A 16838-nucleotide genomic window follows, 5' to 3' on the forward strand; every position below is an offset into this window, starting at 1 on the left:
TCCCGGCAAGCACCAATGAGCTCTCCCCAGCCGCGGTTCTTGGAAACAGTTTCCAGTCAGGAATGCGTGACATTGAGACAGCCTCAGCCTTGTAAACAAGGACGAGTCTGCGCCCGCCGCAGCCCACGCGGCGAGCTGCCCGGTCCCAGGACGCCGGTCTAGAGCCCAGGGCCGCCCCAGCTGCCTCCTCTCTGCCCTTTTTTCCCATCCTTTGTTCCTTACGTGCTCGGAGCAAAAGTAGCAGGCGACTGACTGTGGTCACGGTGCCCGGCCCCCGCGGTGACCCTGGCCAGGGGGCGGAGCCGAAAGTTCTTTCTCTGAGCTGATTGGCTTGGCCCCAAGTTCAGGACGTGTCTCCGGCTGGGGGACGGGGGAGGGGAGAAGGGGGTGGAGGGGGCGGGGAGGAGCAGCCACCGAAATAAAAGGGAGCAAGTGGTGGGCAGACCAGAGTCTCCAGCCAGTGCACCTCGGACCCAGTGCCGGTACCCCCGCCCCCCCGCCCCTCAGCCTTGAGTCCGCACCTGTTATTGCCCCGGGACGCACCGCGCCTGCTCCTCAGCCCCAAGTTCTGCTGCCACCGGCCTTCTGCGCTCAAGCCGGCTCCAGAGCCCAGCCGCTGCTCGCGCCAGGCCCGGCAGGCAGCGAGATGAAGGCGGCCCGTTTTGTGATGCGCAGCGCGAGCTCTCTGAGCAGCGCGGGCCTGGTACCCCTGGAGGTCGAGCGGTTCTCGCGCTACAGCCCGTCCCCGCTGTCCATCAAGCAGCTGCTGGACTTCGGTGAGAGCCGACGTGGGGCTCGGGCGGGTGGCTCTGGGGCTGGGGGGAAGCTGCGCTAACTCTACCCGGGGATCGGGGAAGGGCTGGGGGTCCTGGCTCAAACAACTTGGGGTCACTTGACTGATTCCCTCAAGGCTCAGCGTGGAGCTTTCCACGCCTGAACACCTTGCTTTGGGGGAGGTTTTGCTTTGTTTTACTTCTTTCCTGACAATTTGTGACTCCAAATCACTTGCCACCTGTTGATACTGGATGGTTTGCGTTCACCATACTCTGTCTGCCTGGATCTTGGAGCCAAAATATATTTTGCTTTCAGACACCATTTATTTAACAACGCACTAGAGACGTTTTCCATTCCTTCACAACGTAGTCATTCTTGGGGAAAGATTCCTAATGTGATAAAAATGGACTCAGATCAGTCGATTTTAGCCCTTAGTCAGCCTCTAGGCCTCTAGGCCTCCACACACAGCATTTATCTGTTGGCACTCCAGGCGTTCCCCCGGCCCCCCTTTGGCTTTTTACCATTTTAGTTTTCCATATATTTAGCTTACTGCCAAAAATATTTACAGAGTGGTTGTAGTAATGTTCTCAGGAAACTTGGAAAGTGGTGTTGTTTATCAGTAGTCTGGAAACCTCAAAACTTCCACTCTACATCCTTCACCCCATCCCTACTCCGTATTTCATGTGTAGACTCGGTAAGTATATCATATTGTTGATATTGTGTGACTGACTCTGCCCTTTGTTTTCAGTAAAGGACCATGGGGGGTTCTGATATCTTGAGGGTGACTTCTGGGGAAAAAGAAGAAGAAGAAAAAGACAGAAAAGAAAAATAATTAATACTTTTTCTATTCTGAAATCAATAATTCTTTTATATCCCTTTAAAAGTAAAGAAGAATAAAAGGGAGGGAGGGAGGGAGGAAGGGAGGGAAGAAGGAAGGAAGGAAGGAAGGAAGGAAGGAAGGAAGGAAGGAAGGAAGGAAGGAAAAGGGAAAGGAAGGAAGGGAGAGAATTATGCGAGGGAATCTACCTGCTTCTGAACTCTTTAGTAGTGATTGAACTGAGAAATATAATTTTATACCTTATGTGTTCAAAATTTGATAAAGATTTTCAAGTGTATGATTTGGATATACTTTTTGACAAAAACTGAAAGAATTTCATTTATTATAGGTTCAGAAAATGCATGTGAAAGAACTTCTTTTGCATTTTTGAGACAAGAGTTACCTGTGAGGCTAGCCAATATTCTGAAGGAAATTGATATTCTTCCTAACCGATTATTAAATACTTCTTCAGTGCAGTTGGTCAAAAGCTGGTAAGTAATGCACCATTTTGAAATCTCTCTAGTTATAAAATGGTTACCTGAGAGTGGTTTCTTACGTTATGTAAATATCATAATTGGAAAACAGGTGGTCTGAACAGTACTTTTCAAAGTTGCAAATCATTTTTAAATTAATTTAGGGTAATTTATCATATGGCAGTTATAAAGCTATAAAATAGATATTTTATATATTCTGTAAAAGTAGATTTCTTTACAATATAATGTTAAGTTACAAAGAAAACTTGAAATATAAGTTTGTACTTTACATAATAATAGAGTTTGATGTACTTTCAAATAAATCTTGAACTTAAAATCAATTCATATTACTACTACGTAGCTTAAGTGCAGAGGGATTAAGCTTTGATACTTAAGAGTGACTATCAAATGAGTTCTGGATTCAAATCCTGGCTCTGCTGCTCTCTCACTTATTACTGAGAATGAAGTTTATGCCTCTTGATCTTTGAGTTCAAGAAAATAGGAAAACCCATTAAAATTTACAGTAGTACCAGGCATATAACTAGCACTTAGAAAGTGATAGCTATAATCTCATCTTAAAAATAAAGGTACTGATACCTAAAATACAGTAGGTAATCACTCCAAGGAGGCAATTTTCAGTGAACAGAGAAACGTGTACTGTCGCAGACATGGACTAGAACTTTTCTAAAACCTATTGACTACACAGATTTCTGTTCACTGATTCAACATGATTGCAATCTGAAACATTTTTAATATTCAAAACTCAATTCCACTCTCAAGACTCCTCCTGTTCTATAGATAAATAGAGCAAGGGAAAAATAGCAACTCTCTTTAAAAGCAATTTCAAAGTAACTTTTCTAGAAGAAATGAAAACACAAAATGGTAAAGAAAATCACCACAGTCCTGGGAGAGTTTAAAAATGATTAAATTTTAAGTTAGAAAATTGAGGGCTAAGAAAAACTTAACATTTTAACATACTATTTTCCAAATATTATGAAAGAAAGTTTTAGTTTGAAATGTAATATTCACTTCTTTTTTGTGGGGGTCATGGAGCTTGAACTCAGGCTCTGGTGCTGTCCCTTAGATCTTTGAATCAAGACTAGCCTTCCAATACTTTGAGCCACAGCTCCACTTCCAGTTTTATGTTAATTGGAGATAAGAGTCTCAGAGACTTCCTGACCAGGGTTGGTTTTAAACCTAGATCTTTAGATCTCAGCTCCTGAGTAGCTAGGAGTACAGGTGTGAGCCACCAGCACCTATCTTCTCCTTTTAAAATTATTTGAAAAAGCATTTTATTTTCAGACATTGCATCTAATTACTATTTGTCACTTTGCAGGTATATCCAAAGCTTGATGGATTTAGTAGAATTCCAGGAGAAAAGCCCAGATGACCAGAAAGTTTTATCAGAGTAAGTTCTACGTGTTTAAAACCTTGGCTATTTCTACATATACCTAGGTGTTAGGTAATTAGATAGGTAGGTTTAACTAGATAGCTGATAAAGAGAACACCACGCAGTATTCAGGCAGGAAGAGAACTTTATTTTAGCAAACTGCTTGCTTGCACCCCTCCCCCCAGCCCATGCAGATGTGACTTCAGGGCCTGAGACCCTCCCCCCTTACCCCTCCACCTCAGTCAGAAGGAGGCATAACCCCAGGCGGCCCAGGATGTAACCTCCAGGTGTGCCAGTTACCTTGGTGACACAGGTACTGGGCAGAAACTTAGCCAAGAGAAGGAAGGAGCCTGCCCTGCCTTCCCAGAGCGGACTTTACACTAAGTACTGCTAGATTTGAAGTAAAGTAGTGCCAACCCTGAATAATACATTCTTATCTCCTTACAGATATCAAAGTTTGGCTTGTTTCATTTTTAGAAGAGAAAAATACAGCTTTGGAAATAGATACTTATTATGAACAAATACAGGGGACTTGTTTTCTTTCAAGAAATTTATTTTTACTGCAAATTTAACCCAATGATTAGATTTACAGGAGTATTTACTTTGACTTAATTTTGATAGCTTTCTATGTCATTGAAGATTACATACTTTCAGAATACTTGGCAATTTATAAGTATCTAACTCAGGATCTTCCTTAAATCTGACAATTTCAAGCTTTTTAAAAAAATGACAACATTCTAGAATTACTTTTGATTTTAATTATTTTTAAAGAAAAGGCCTCATGAATATTTATGATGGCTGCACCAGTCCTAGAACAAGTAGTTTTATATGTAACTTAAAACAAAAACTTTTTAAAATGAAATTATCTCTCCCACAATAGCAGAATGTGCACTGAGAAACTTTAGCAAAGCTTCATGCTTCCATTTTATCATCTGATCTGTTTAGATGCTTGCCACAAAAAGAACTTGAAGCAATCTAAGATAGAAAATTGGGCAAAACTTACTTAAGTTTCACTAACTGTGAAAATAATTTAGCTTTGCAGACACTCTCATCAAAGTTCGAAACAGGCATCATAATGTAGTTCCTACAATGGCCCAAGGAATCATAGAGTATAAAGACACCTGCACAGTGGACCCAAACACCAATCAAAACCTTCAGTACTTTTTGGATCGCTTTTACATGAACCGTATTTCTACTCGAATGCTGATGAACCAGCACAGTAAGTGCGCACTTCATATTGACATGGATGCAGGTATAGGCCCTACTATAAGTTTTTAGTAGGACTTATACATGGAATTGTATATAGAAAGGGTTATGGAACTGTAAACAGTTCTAATTTTCAATGGGTCACAGTTGTTGTTGGTGATGGTTCTAATCATTATGCATACTTTTATAACAAGCTTCTTTTTTCTTTTTCATTTTTCAATAGTTCTGATATTCAGTGACTCAAAAACAGGAAACCCAAGCCATATTGGAAGCATTGATCCAAACTGTGATGTGGTGGCAGTTATTCAAGGTAATGTCTACATTTTCCTTATTGAAAATTTATACAAATGATTGATGTGTCTGTAATTGAAGTGACTCTATGAATGGATTTGTGTTCAGGGTGTTCTGTCTATACTTTATAAATATTGCCATCAAAGTCTTTTGCTTTCAAGAGTCAAAAGTATAAACATTCATGTGTATTATTATAAAAAATTTAAACGTGAATAGCTCATGTGCCATATTCTCATGTGCTGCATTTGATCGCTGAAACACGTGCATTTCTATTGCTACAACCTCACTGAAATATTATTCTTCAATAAAATATTTAAAAGACTTTTTTCATCGACACAAACCCATACTCTAGGGAATATTTTAGATTAAGAATAATATATACAATGAGATCACTTGAGAACTATGGTTGGTGTAAATTCATTTCACTGTTATGAAAAATCTATTCTAGATGCCTTTGAGTGCTCAAAGATGCTCTGCGATCAGTATTATTTAACATCTCCTGAATTAAAGCTCACGCAAGTGAATGGTAAGCTATAAATAAAATATGTTTTAACTTATCAAAAACTCAGCATTCTGCCAGTATAATTACTTGATATAACACAAAGCATCTTTGGAGTTCTTTTTTTTCTCTCTCTTCTGAAATTGCCTAGTGTTTGCATAAAAGGTTTTAAGGCTAAGGATCCTTTATAGGTATGCAAGTTTTGATTGTGTATATTCAGTCCATAATGATGGTTGATCAGCTTGAACAAGTAATTTTAAATTAAAAGCAGTACCTGATTTACAATATATCAAGGAGAAATTGCTGCTATAAAATTTGAAGGAAAAGGAAACCAGCAGTAAGGAGAACCACTAGCTATCTTCCTAAAGGGATTATCCATAAGACTTGGAAACAGAAATACATTAATTAAACAGAAATACATTAAACTAGTCACATAAAGACCCATATTGCAGGGTTCCACTTAAATGAAATATTCAAAGTAGTTATCAAGAAAACAGTGAGTAGAAGAGTGCTTGCCAGAGGCTGAGGGGAGGAAGAAGTGGGAAGTCAGTATTTAACAGGTATAAAACCTTAGTCATCCAAGATGAATCAATTCTAGAGATCAGCTGTACAGCAGAGTACCTATCCTGAACAATATTGTATTGTTCACTTAAAATTTGTCTATGGTAGATCTTATGTTAAATGTTCTTAAATTTTTTTAATAAAAGTTCTTAAATTCAAAAATTATGCTACCAGCATATACTATTGTTTGGGAGCAGAACATACTTTAAGAACTTCATTTCCAGGGTATCTCATGGGACAAAGTCTTCCCACATTGAAATGATCACCTGATGTATGCAAAGTCTTATTTCTTTTTTAAATGTGTTTTTTTATTGTAAAAATACTGTACAGAGGGGTTACAGTTACATGAGCAAGGTAATGAGTATATTTCCTATCAAGCATTGTTACTTACTATCCCTTCCCTCCCACCTCCACAGCTATACTCCCCCCACCTCCCCACCTAAATTTGTTTTTCAACAGAGTATCTTGTACATCTCATTGTTACAATGGGTCAACCTGTATCCCTATTTAAGCATTTTGTTTTTTCCCTTCCTCTCCCCAAGTTAGAGAAATGCATATACAAGATACATGGCACCAACATCAAATACAGGGAAAACAGGGGTTATACCATGTGGGAGGAATATACAAAGAAACAAAAAATCATGGTACATTATAAATACATGAGGGACAAATAAGTTAGGGACAATAGCAGGAAAGAAAAAAACACTTGTGTCCCTATCTTGGGTTCATTTCACTTAATATCATCTTATCTGGTCATATGTACATAGCTTTTGACCTTTTCTGCTTGTCCCAGATATATACTAGTTATTGCAAATAAGGGAAAACATAGGACCTATGTTTCTTTGGGCCTGGCTTACTTCACTTAATATAAATTTTTTCCAAGTCTTTCCATTTCCTAACAAATGAGGCAATGTCATTCTTTCTGATGGAGGCATAGAATTTTATTACATATATACATACATACATACATACATATATATATATATAGACCACATTTTCTTGATCCATTCATCTACTGAGGGGCATCTGGGTTGCTTCCATATCTTAGCTATGGTAAATAATGCTGCAATAAACATAGTTGTGCTGGTAGCTTTAGTATGGTCTTGTTTGTGATCATTTGGGTAAATATACTAGAGTGGGGTTGCTGGGTCATAGGGGAGCTCTATGTGGAGTCTTTTGAGGAAACTCCATACTGCTTTCCAAAGTGGTTGAACAAGTTTACACTCCCACCACCAATGCTTTAAGGTTCCCTTCTGGCCACATCCCCTCCAGCATCTGTTGTTATTAGAATTCTTGATTATAGCCCTTCTAACTGGAGTGAGGTGGTATCTCAATGCTGTTTTGATTTATATTTCTTTTATGGCTAGAGAGGTTGAGCATTTCTTCATGTGTCTATTGGCTATTCTTCTTTCCTCTTCAGAGAAGTTTCTCTTTCAGTCTTTAGCCCACTTATTTATTGGGCAGCTGTTTCTTTGAGGATTTATTATTGGGGGATTTAATTTTTTGAGTTCCAAGTATATTTTAGATATGAGACCCTTGTCCATTGTAGCCATTGTATGGCTAGTAAAGATCATCTCTCAATCTGTGGGCTTTCTACTGATCTTGCTAGCTATGTCCTTTGCCATGCAAAAGCTCTGCAGCTTCATGCAGTCCCATTTGTCAACCTTTCTTTGATTTGCTATGTTTCTGGGTCTCTTGAGAAAATTTCGTCCTGTGCCTAGGGTTTCTCCTATTCTGTCCTGTAATGTTTTCAGGGTGTCTGCTTTGACTTTGAGTCCATTTGGAGTTGATTCTGGTGCAGGGTGATATATAAGGATCTAACTTTAGTTTTCTATAGGTATTTAACCAATTTTGCCAGCACCATTTCTGACGAGGCTGTCTTTCTTCGATTCTATTTTTTTAGCCCCCTTATTAAAGATTAGATGGCTGTAGGTCTGTGCTTTCATTTCTGGGTCTTCAGTTATATTCCATTGGTCCTCAGGTCTGTTCTTGTGCCAGTACCAAACTGTTTTGATTACTATGGCTTTGTAGTAGCATTTGGTATTTGGTATTGATATTCCTCCAGCACTATTCTTTCTGTTAAGGATCATTGTTGCTGTTTGGGGTCTTTTATTGTTCCATATGAATTTTTGGATTGCTTCTTCTATGTCCTTGAAGAATGAAGTTGGAATATTGATAGATATCACACTGAATTTGTAGATAGCCTTGTCATTTTCACCATGTTGATCCTTCCAATCCAAGAGCATGGAGGTTTTTCCACTTCCTAAGTTCTGATTTGATTTCCTTTTTCAGGTTTTTAAAGTTTTCATTATAGAGGTCCTTCAGTTCTTTAGTTAAGTTAATTCCTAGGTATTTTATTTTTTGTGGGGCTATTACAAATGGAGTTGCTTTCCTGATTTCAGCCACGCTCTTCTCATTCTTGGCATTCAGAAAAGCCATTGATTTTTGAGGGTTAATTTTATACCCTGCTACTTTGCCAAAGTTTCGAATCAGCTTGAGTAATTTGGGAGTAGAATCCATTGGATTCTTTAAATACAAGATCATGTCATTTGCAAAGAAGGAGAGTTTTATTTCTTCTTTCCCTGTTTGGATCCCCATTATGTTTGCATCTTGTCTTATTGCTGTAGCTAGGCATTCTAATACTAGATTGAAGAGAAGTGGGAAGAGTGGACATCCTTGTCTTGTTCCTGAGTTAAGAGGAAATGGCTTTAGTTTTTCACCATTAAGTATAATGCTGGCTGCAGGCTTGTCATATACAGCCTTTATAATATTGAAGGATGTTCCATGGATTCCTAGTTTTTCCAGAGCCTTCATCATAAAGGGGTGTTTGATCATGTCAAATGCTTTTTCTGCGTCTATTGAGATAACCACGTGGTTCTGCAAAGCCCTATTTCTTTTGCCTGAGAAGATTGCTGCTTCTTGCCAGGTGCTAATGACTCATGTCCATAATCCTAGCTACTCATGAGGATGAGATCTGAGAATTGCAGTTTGAAATCAGCGCAGGCCCGGAAGTCTGTGAGACTCCTACCTCCAATTAACCACCAGAAAACTGGAAGAGCTGTGGTTCAAAGTGGAAGAGTGCTAGCCTTGTGCAAGAAAGCTCAGGGATACACTCAGGCCCTAAGTTCAAACCCTACAATTGACAAAAAATGTTATTTCTCAAAATAAAGAACATAGGTAGATTGGAATCAATTTCTCGTTTTCACTCTAATTAAATATTTCATCCTAATACCATTTATACAAAAAAAACAATTATTTTGAATGGCAAGAGTTAAAATCAAGTAGCTCAGATTAAGTATAGCATAACTCATAGACTGGAACATAAAAAGGTAAATAAATATTGAACTAAAAGTAGCACAAAGAAAGATTGAAAAATATCTCAAAACATAAGCAGCATTGCATAACACTTGCAGATAAACCGAACTGCCTGATAAAATAAGGATGAGATTGTCGTAGACTTTGTGTTTTCTGATTCAGACTTTGCCAAGACCTGGGACACCAAAGAATAGCTATATTTTTCTTGTCAAACAATACCAAGAAGTCTTTGTTTCATTGTTTTTCTCTAGGCTGCTGGGGAATTTTATATCTGTTTAGCATATAAGACAATGTTGGGGTGAAGAAAAATCAGGAAAAATAATCAAGGAAGTAAATCAGATGTGTTATTTCATTGTGTCATAAAATATAAAAAATTATAGCTTGTACTAAAGTTAATATTATTCTATTAGCACAGTTATTGTTTTCTAACTTAGCATGCATGTGACTTAAATTGAAATTGTCTAGTATAAACTCATTCAAAGTATAAGCAAGTAATGCCTATAACCTAATTTGTATCATCATTGTTTCACACCTCATTCAACTTTATAGAGTTGTAGAAAAATGCAAACATTAGCCTAGGAGCACTAGGCAGAGAATGGAATACTTTGGAAATAAGCCAGTCATCTTTACAATTGAGGTATGAAAGTTCTGGGTCAGGATTTTCAGGTGAGGAAAGTAAGGATTTTTTCCAAACCTGTTGAAATCTAAAATACTGCTCAAATAGATAGGGAAATTCACTTTTGTGGCAAAGTATTGTTTCCTGATTCTAAATGGGTTTACTTTTCTAGGAAAATTTCCAGGCCAGCCAATTCATATTGTTTATGTTCCTTCTCACCTTCATCATATGCTCTTTGAACTCTTCAAGGTATGTTTTCCACAGTTGTTCTGATTACATCTTTGAAAAGTGCTCACTAGTGTTAGGGGTGTGACTCAAGTCATGGAGTATTTGATAGCAAATGCAAGGTCAGCCCAAATTCAAACCACAGTGTCACCAAGAAAATTGTGTTCACTAGTTGTATTTTTATTTATCACTCCCCAATAAACAAAAGCTTCAGTATCTTCTCCCAGTAAAACTTCTTTGCTCCTGATCAAAAGTAGCACACAGCTAATTAGCACCACAGATAATATTTGAAAAGTATACCTAGAACACTACAGTATCAACATATATTTAAGAATCCTCAAATGGAACCAGTGGCCCATGCCTATAATCCCAGCTTCTACTGTGGGTGAGATCATGGCTTGAAGTGAGCCTGGGCAGAAAAGTCCGTGAGATTCTTATCTCCAATTATATCACAGAAAAAAATCAGAAGTGGTGCTGTGGCTCAAGTGGTAGTAGAGTACTAACCTTGAACAAAAGGAGCTCAGCCATAGCTTCTTGGCCCAGAGTTCAAGACCAGGAAAAAAAAAATAGAATCCACAATATGATTCATGGTGCTACAATGTAATTCGTGATGTTTTAATGTCTTAGAGCTGAGAGGATATGTTTTATTTTTCCAGGTGTCCAGCAAAGTACTAATCATTTATGTATTCATTAGAATGGTCAAAAGGTGAATGTTGCAGTGAATGAGATTTGTAACCCTGACACCTACAGGGTGTTCCAGCTCCAAATTCCAGAGTCATTGTAGGTGGTGAGAGAGCATAAAGTTTGCTTGAAGGACTGTCAGTTCCTTCAATGATCTCCATTAAAGTGCATACAGAAACTTCATTAAAATGAAAAATCTGATGCAGTATGTCTAGCCTAAGGCCTTAGACCCCGATTTTCTAATGAGCTAACTTGTCATGCTATAGCTCATAGTCCACATGTTGCTTAAAAATCCTAACAAACAAGGCTCCTCAGATTTTAGTGGGCACTAGAATCATCAGCAGGACTTGTTAAGACACAGATGCATGAGCTCTGCCTAGACATTTGGACTGGGTAACTGTGAGAATTTGAATTTCTGACAAAACTCTCAGGGTATTCCCATGTTTCTGGTTTTGGATAAACAGATGCTAAATATTCTTCTATGGGGTCTAAAATTTTACTAAAACTTTGAAGTTAACTCCCAAACCCCTAATAATGATAATAGTAATAATAATAATAATAGCAAAATAAAACACACCCACTAGGAAATATGTGAAGCATTATGATTCTTCCAAAGAGTATTCTGGATTGGAAAGGAAAAAAATCCTAAACAAGTAAAATCTGCCTCTAATTCTAACATAATTCCAGAAAGTATTATTTCCTAATTTATTCTAGTAGTGACATTGATTGAACTACAAACATCTCAGCTTTTTAAAATTTCACTTTAACTAATGACTAGAACTTAATAAGCTAGCTAGTGAGGAAAATACATTAAATACCCAAGAATTTATTAGTAAGACATGCAACCAGTAAACAGAAAGCTTGGCTTATTCTGTGTTAAAAGAACAAATTGTACTTTTTCATTGATTTGGTTTATTTTTAAATTGAATTGTTCAACTCATAGAGTTATTTTGCTGTCACTGGTAAAAGTTAAGATGATAATCAAATGCAAATTGAAATTTAATTTAGAATTATTGACTGTCCTTTTAAATAGGAACAACCTTTTACAGCAAATTTTATAAAAGCCAATAAATTGGTTCAATGATTCACTGTTCATTTGTTATGTAATAGTCTTCGCTGCTTGGATGTAAAATGTAATGGAAAGACAGAAAAGGGAGAGCTAGGAAATGGACTATAAAAACCAATTTCTACATTTAAATTAAGCTTACAAATAAGAACTTGACAGCTAGCAGAACTGTTTTTCCATTAGACATTACTCCCAGGAGCTATATTACATAGTAAATGAATATTTTTCATTATACATCCTGCATGACACATTCATAAATGGCTATTTACAGAGCCATTTTACCACTAACTTAAAAAAATAGAAACTTTGAATTACCTTCTTGCTGCCTTTATTTTAAACATAAAAAAGTTATTTATGGTTCTTCAGGCTTCTGTCATTGAATTTCTTATGGGTTTGTTTTCTTTAGAATGCAATGAGGGCAACAGTTGAACACCAGGAAAATTGTTCTTCCCTTACACCAATTGAGGTGATTGTCGTCCTGGGGAAAGAAGACCTTACCATTAAGGTAACCATTCTCCATTTTTCTTTTGGTTCTCTCTTGAGTGAACTAAAAGGGGTCAGTATTAATAAGATGCTCAGCTTTGAGCAATTGATCAAGATCATATAAAATGAAGGAAAGATATTTTTAGATAGATTTTGTTTTATATAGATCTTGTTTTCCACATGTACCTCTGATGACTGATGGCTTGCTTGTTTCAGATTTCTGACCGAGGAGGTGGTGTTCCTCTGCGGATTACTGATCGCCTCTTTAGTTACACATATTCCACAGCGCCAACTCCTGTCATGGATAATTCCCGGAATGCTCCTTTGGTGAGACCAATAAGATGGCTAAATTTATCCCAGTCAGATAGTGCTAAATGTTCAGCAAGGATTACAAGGAGATATTCAGGCAAATTAAACCAAATTAATTAGGTATGAGGTAGATGAGGAAAAAATGATTAAAGACAATAAATAGGGTGAAGTAATTCACCAAGGTTTCTAATTGGAAGCAGAAGATATTTATATAAGTTCTAGGAAATCAGTACCAGGGATGACCTTTCTTTCTTTCCTACATTTTATGTTGTAATGATCACTTCTTCTTCTTCATTAATGACTCATCTTCTCCTTTTTAGGCTGGTTTTGGTTATGGCTTGCCAATTTCTCGTCTCTATGCCAAGTACTTTCAAGGAGATCTGAATCTGTACTCTCTGTCAGGATATGGAACAGATGCAATCATCTACTTAAAGGTACCCTTTGAATGTAGTAGAAAAATCATGTTTTGTAAACAATGTCTTCTTTTACAGCTTTCAGTGCTGTGACCCACAATGAGTTCCCCAACCCAAGTTAATGCAATCAATGAGCAGAAGTCATTCTGTTTTCTATCTGTGTGCACACACATGCTTGCTGCCCAAAGAGAACTCTAGGCCATGCTACCTTCAGCAAGTAAAGCAAAATTGTTTACCAACAAGCAGGCTACCAAAATTTTCGAGCAAGGACATGCTCTTGTGAACTTTAAGGCAAATCCTCCTGGCATTTCTGAAAATAGATAAACTATTGTGGTATTAATTTTGTGGATAATATGTTAATAATGTGGTAACATTAAAAAATGAAATAACATAACCGTTATCAAGACATTTGAAACCTTAAAGTGACCTTATTAGAAACCCAGAGGAAGGACACTGGACTGCTCATAGTCATTGGGATGCCAAGTATTTCCTGTTTAAACTTTTAAAACTTGGCCCATGTTTTGATTTGTTTCTATTTCTAAAAAAAGAAAAGGCCTTGATCTGTTTGCTAACTGTCCTGATTCTATTAATCATTTGCCAATTATTTCAACTGCAAATATATTTACAGATAGTAGTGACTAAATATTAAACTTAAAAGCTTTCCTTTGTGTATTGGAATTAAATGACAAATGTCCTTGGAATATCTGAAATTGTTTCTGAAATTAGCAAAAAAAATCTTTACACTACTGAGAAAGATTTTCTTAATAGAGTAATGGTATTAGATTAGGACTCTAAACTTAATTAGATAGAGATTTTTCACAGGAAAAAAAATTACTTTGCAATTCAGCTCTTACCCATATCAGCCTATACAAACAAATGTGATATTTAAATATCAAGCATAAATTCAATTCTCTAATTTAAGTTTGCCCATGTACCATTTTTGCTCCTACTGGATGGAGACAAAATTTATGTTTCAGTTTTGTTTTAAGTAGCTAGTGCATTGTGGGCATTGGTGTGGATTTCCTACCCAATCAATTAAATTAATATAGCTAAATATTCAATATTTACTTCTGAATGTGTTTGTATACTTTCTTTGGTGTGATTATTTTCCCCTTCTTTCAGGCTTTATCTTCTGAGTCTGTGGAAAAACTCCCTGTCTTTAACAAGTCAGCTTTCAAACATTATCAGATGTGTTCTGAGGCCGATGACTGGTGTATCCCAAGTAGGGAACCAAAGAACCTGGGAAAGGAAAAAGTGGCCATGTGAAGAGGGACACTGGGGACACTTTATGGGATCAAAGTGGGCCTATGGTAATGCTGCTTCTTGAATCTTTTTGTGTGAGCTCCTGATTCCACGAAAACAACAAAAATGTTGTTCCAATGAGGAATGGAGTTGAGATGTATGACGCAGGAGAAGACAGAGCAGAACTACAGGAAATATGTGTGGCCTGCTCCTTGTTTGGTAGCATAGAATAGTTTGTGAGTTACTCTAAATCCTGAAGTAGTCAAGTCTCCTTTCTATCTCTTTGCCAACAAGCATGGGGAGGAGAGCAGACATGAAGACAGAAATTAGCAACTGCAATAGGCTCATATTTTAGACATCAAAATATATTGAGATTTAACCAATCTCAGTTGTCAAGGTACCAGCATTTTCCTGCCATGCCAAGATTAGAGTTTAGTTTACACATATGATTAGAAATGTATGTAAAAATACATTTCGCATATATTTATAGGCTCTGGGGAGGAAAAGATACTGACTAAAATATTGTTCACTTTGAATGTGGGGGAATGAATAAAACATCTTATTCAAAGTTGCAACCAAGGCATCGGGGCCAATGTGAGATATCAGAAAAAAGCCTCTTCTGATCAGTACAGCTCTTTTATGAGTTGCTTTTCCTGTTCATGCTTCAAGCAATAACTGAATGCTTATTGCCAGGTGCCTAATCTCAGAGGAATTGTTCAATGTGTACTGGGTTAGAGTGAGGGAAAGACTGCCAAAGTGAGCTTAGAACTCTGTCTTCCCTAACTTGTTTCTAAATTAAGTAGCAGATAGGGAAGACTTGTGTTAAAGGAAGAAATCATGTACTCAGAGAATCTAATGCATTACATAGGGGCTGTTCTCTAAACCTGACGGATGGCAACTGAAAAGCATACATTTTCTAGGCTTGAGAAGATGTACTTTAATATATTTACTTGTATTCTGTATACTCCAACACAAACTTGTTCATTAATAAATTTCTGGGTTTCAAATGGCTCAAGAACATGAAAATTCAAAGTACTTCTTAGAGTATTTTTTTAAACAAATAGGCCAAGTAAGAAGTTCTCATGCCAGGCTGCATTTATGCTTCGAGCACCAGTGAATGGGGAAAAAAGAAAAAGAAAGCAAGGTGGTAATTTGCTAGTATTTTGAGAGGATTAAGATGAAAGTTGCAGACTGACTGGTCACTCATGCAGATTACTCTTAGAAAAGAAGGAATGAAAGAATAAAAGAGAAGGAGATGGGAAGATATGGAAGCAGAAGGCAGGCACCTTTCTACTTCCCCACAAACTATCCCAAGGAATCATGTGTATTTTCATGAAGAACTTATTGGCAAGAGAATGAACTGATGTCTTTTGGAGCACTGTGGCTTTCTTAAATGGCTATTACTATTACAGAAAATGGGCTTTGTGAAATAATAAATTATGCTGTGTTAAATTAATGTTTCAACTGACATGTAGGAAGAAAAAAAACTAGGATTTTTTTCTGCACTGTAAAAGAATCTGTACTGTACTATACATTTAACTTGATATTTGTATTTGATTTTGTGTCAACCTGGTGCAATAGTGCTTAAAAGCTTCAACTGTGTGTTTTGGATTTCCCATTTTGTCATCCAAAGTCCTTTACAATGGCTTTTCTTGATGGCAGAACTTTGATTCATGCATTTATTGATTTTACAACACTTTGCAATAGGTTACTTATTGGTTCAGTTTTATTGAAATTGGAGATTGAAAAAACACTTCTGCATGTAAATTCTTGTATTTATCAAAGACAAAGCAGTTGACATATTGATTTACCCAAACATGGTAAACTGTCTCTAAAATACTAGAGAAAATAATGTTAGTATCTCAACTTCATTAACTGGTCAATTGAATAGAGCTGGCCTTCCCTGGTATTTGTGAATCTATGGAAGACCCTTAGGATTCCAGTAGATGCATGGTGAATGCTCAGGCCTACTTAAGTTATTAATGTATGAGTTGTGTTTTTTTTTGTCTTTAGCCAATGTACAGAGATATGATAATTTTTATAATAAATATTTTTATTATAATAGTGGATGCGGTCTTTTGAAGTTTTTTCCCTCAAATTACAATAAATACTTTGAGTTAAAGAGATTCCTCACCCTATATTGTTATAATTTATTTACATCTGATATGCAATATAAAAAACAACTTTAAACAGAACAACAACTTTAATCAGAAGGTAAGTGCTTTATGGCAGGTTTTGGAGTTTTGGATTCTCCTTTTTGTGTTTGCAAATTTCTTGCTAACACACAATATAAGAATGTGTTTACCTCTGTGTGTTTATTCAGTAATTATTTTTGTATTGTATATTATACCTCTGTTCTTATATTGTGTATTTGAAGTTCCACTTTGTGTGATATTTGTGTAAATATGGGGGCATATCACAATAATTACTTAGGTAACTTGTGGTAGCAAATAACTTTTGGATTAAATATCTGTATA

At 36.9% G+C, this 16838-nt stretch overlaps 1 protein-coding gene across 1 annotated transcript; it reads left to right on the forward strand.

Annotated features, from left to right (window-relative positions):
- Window positions 1-472: 472 nt before the first annotated feature.
- On the forward strand, window positions 473-15483 carry Pdk4 (pyruvate dehydrogenase kinase, isozyme 4). The gene is made up of 11 exons (XM_013035868.1): window positions 473-776; window positions 1941-2082; window positions 3401-3472; window positions 4489-4673; window positions 4884-4970; window positions 5400-5477; window positions 10115-10191; window positions 12321-12419; window positions 12614-12724; window positions 13027-13140; window positions 14242-15483. The coding sequence occupies exons 1-11, from the start codon at window positions 647-649 to the stop codon at window positions 14383-14385; spliced, it is 1239 nt and encodes a 412-aa protein (XP_012891322.1). The 5' UTR covers window positions 473-646; the 3' UTR covers window positions 14386-15483.
- Window positions 15484-16838: the final 1355 nt, after the last annotated feature.

The sequence above is a fragment of the Dipodomys ordii genome, unplaced genomic scaffold (assembly GCF_000151885.1).
Source record: "Dipodomys ordii isolate 6190 unplaced genomic scaffold, Dord_2.0 Scaffold227, whole genome shotgun sequence".
NCBI lineage: Eukaryota > Metazoa > Chordata > Mammalia > Rodentia > Heteromyidae > Dipodomys > Dipodomys ordii.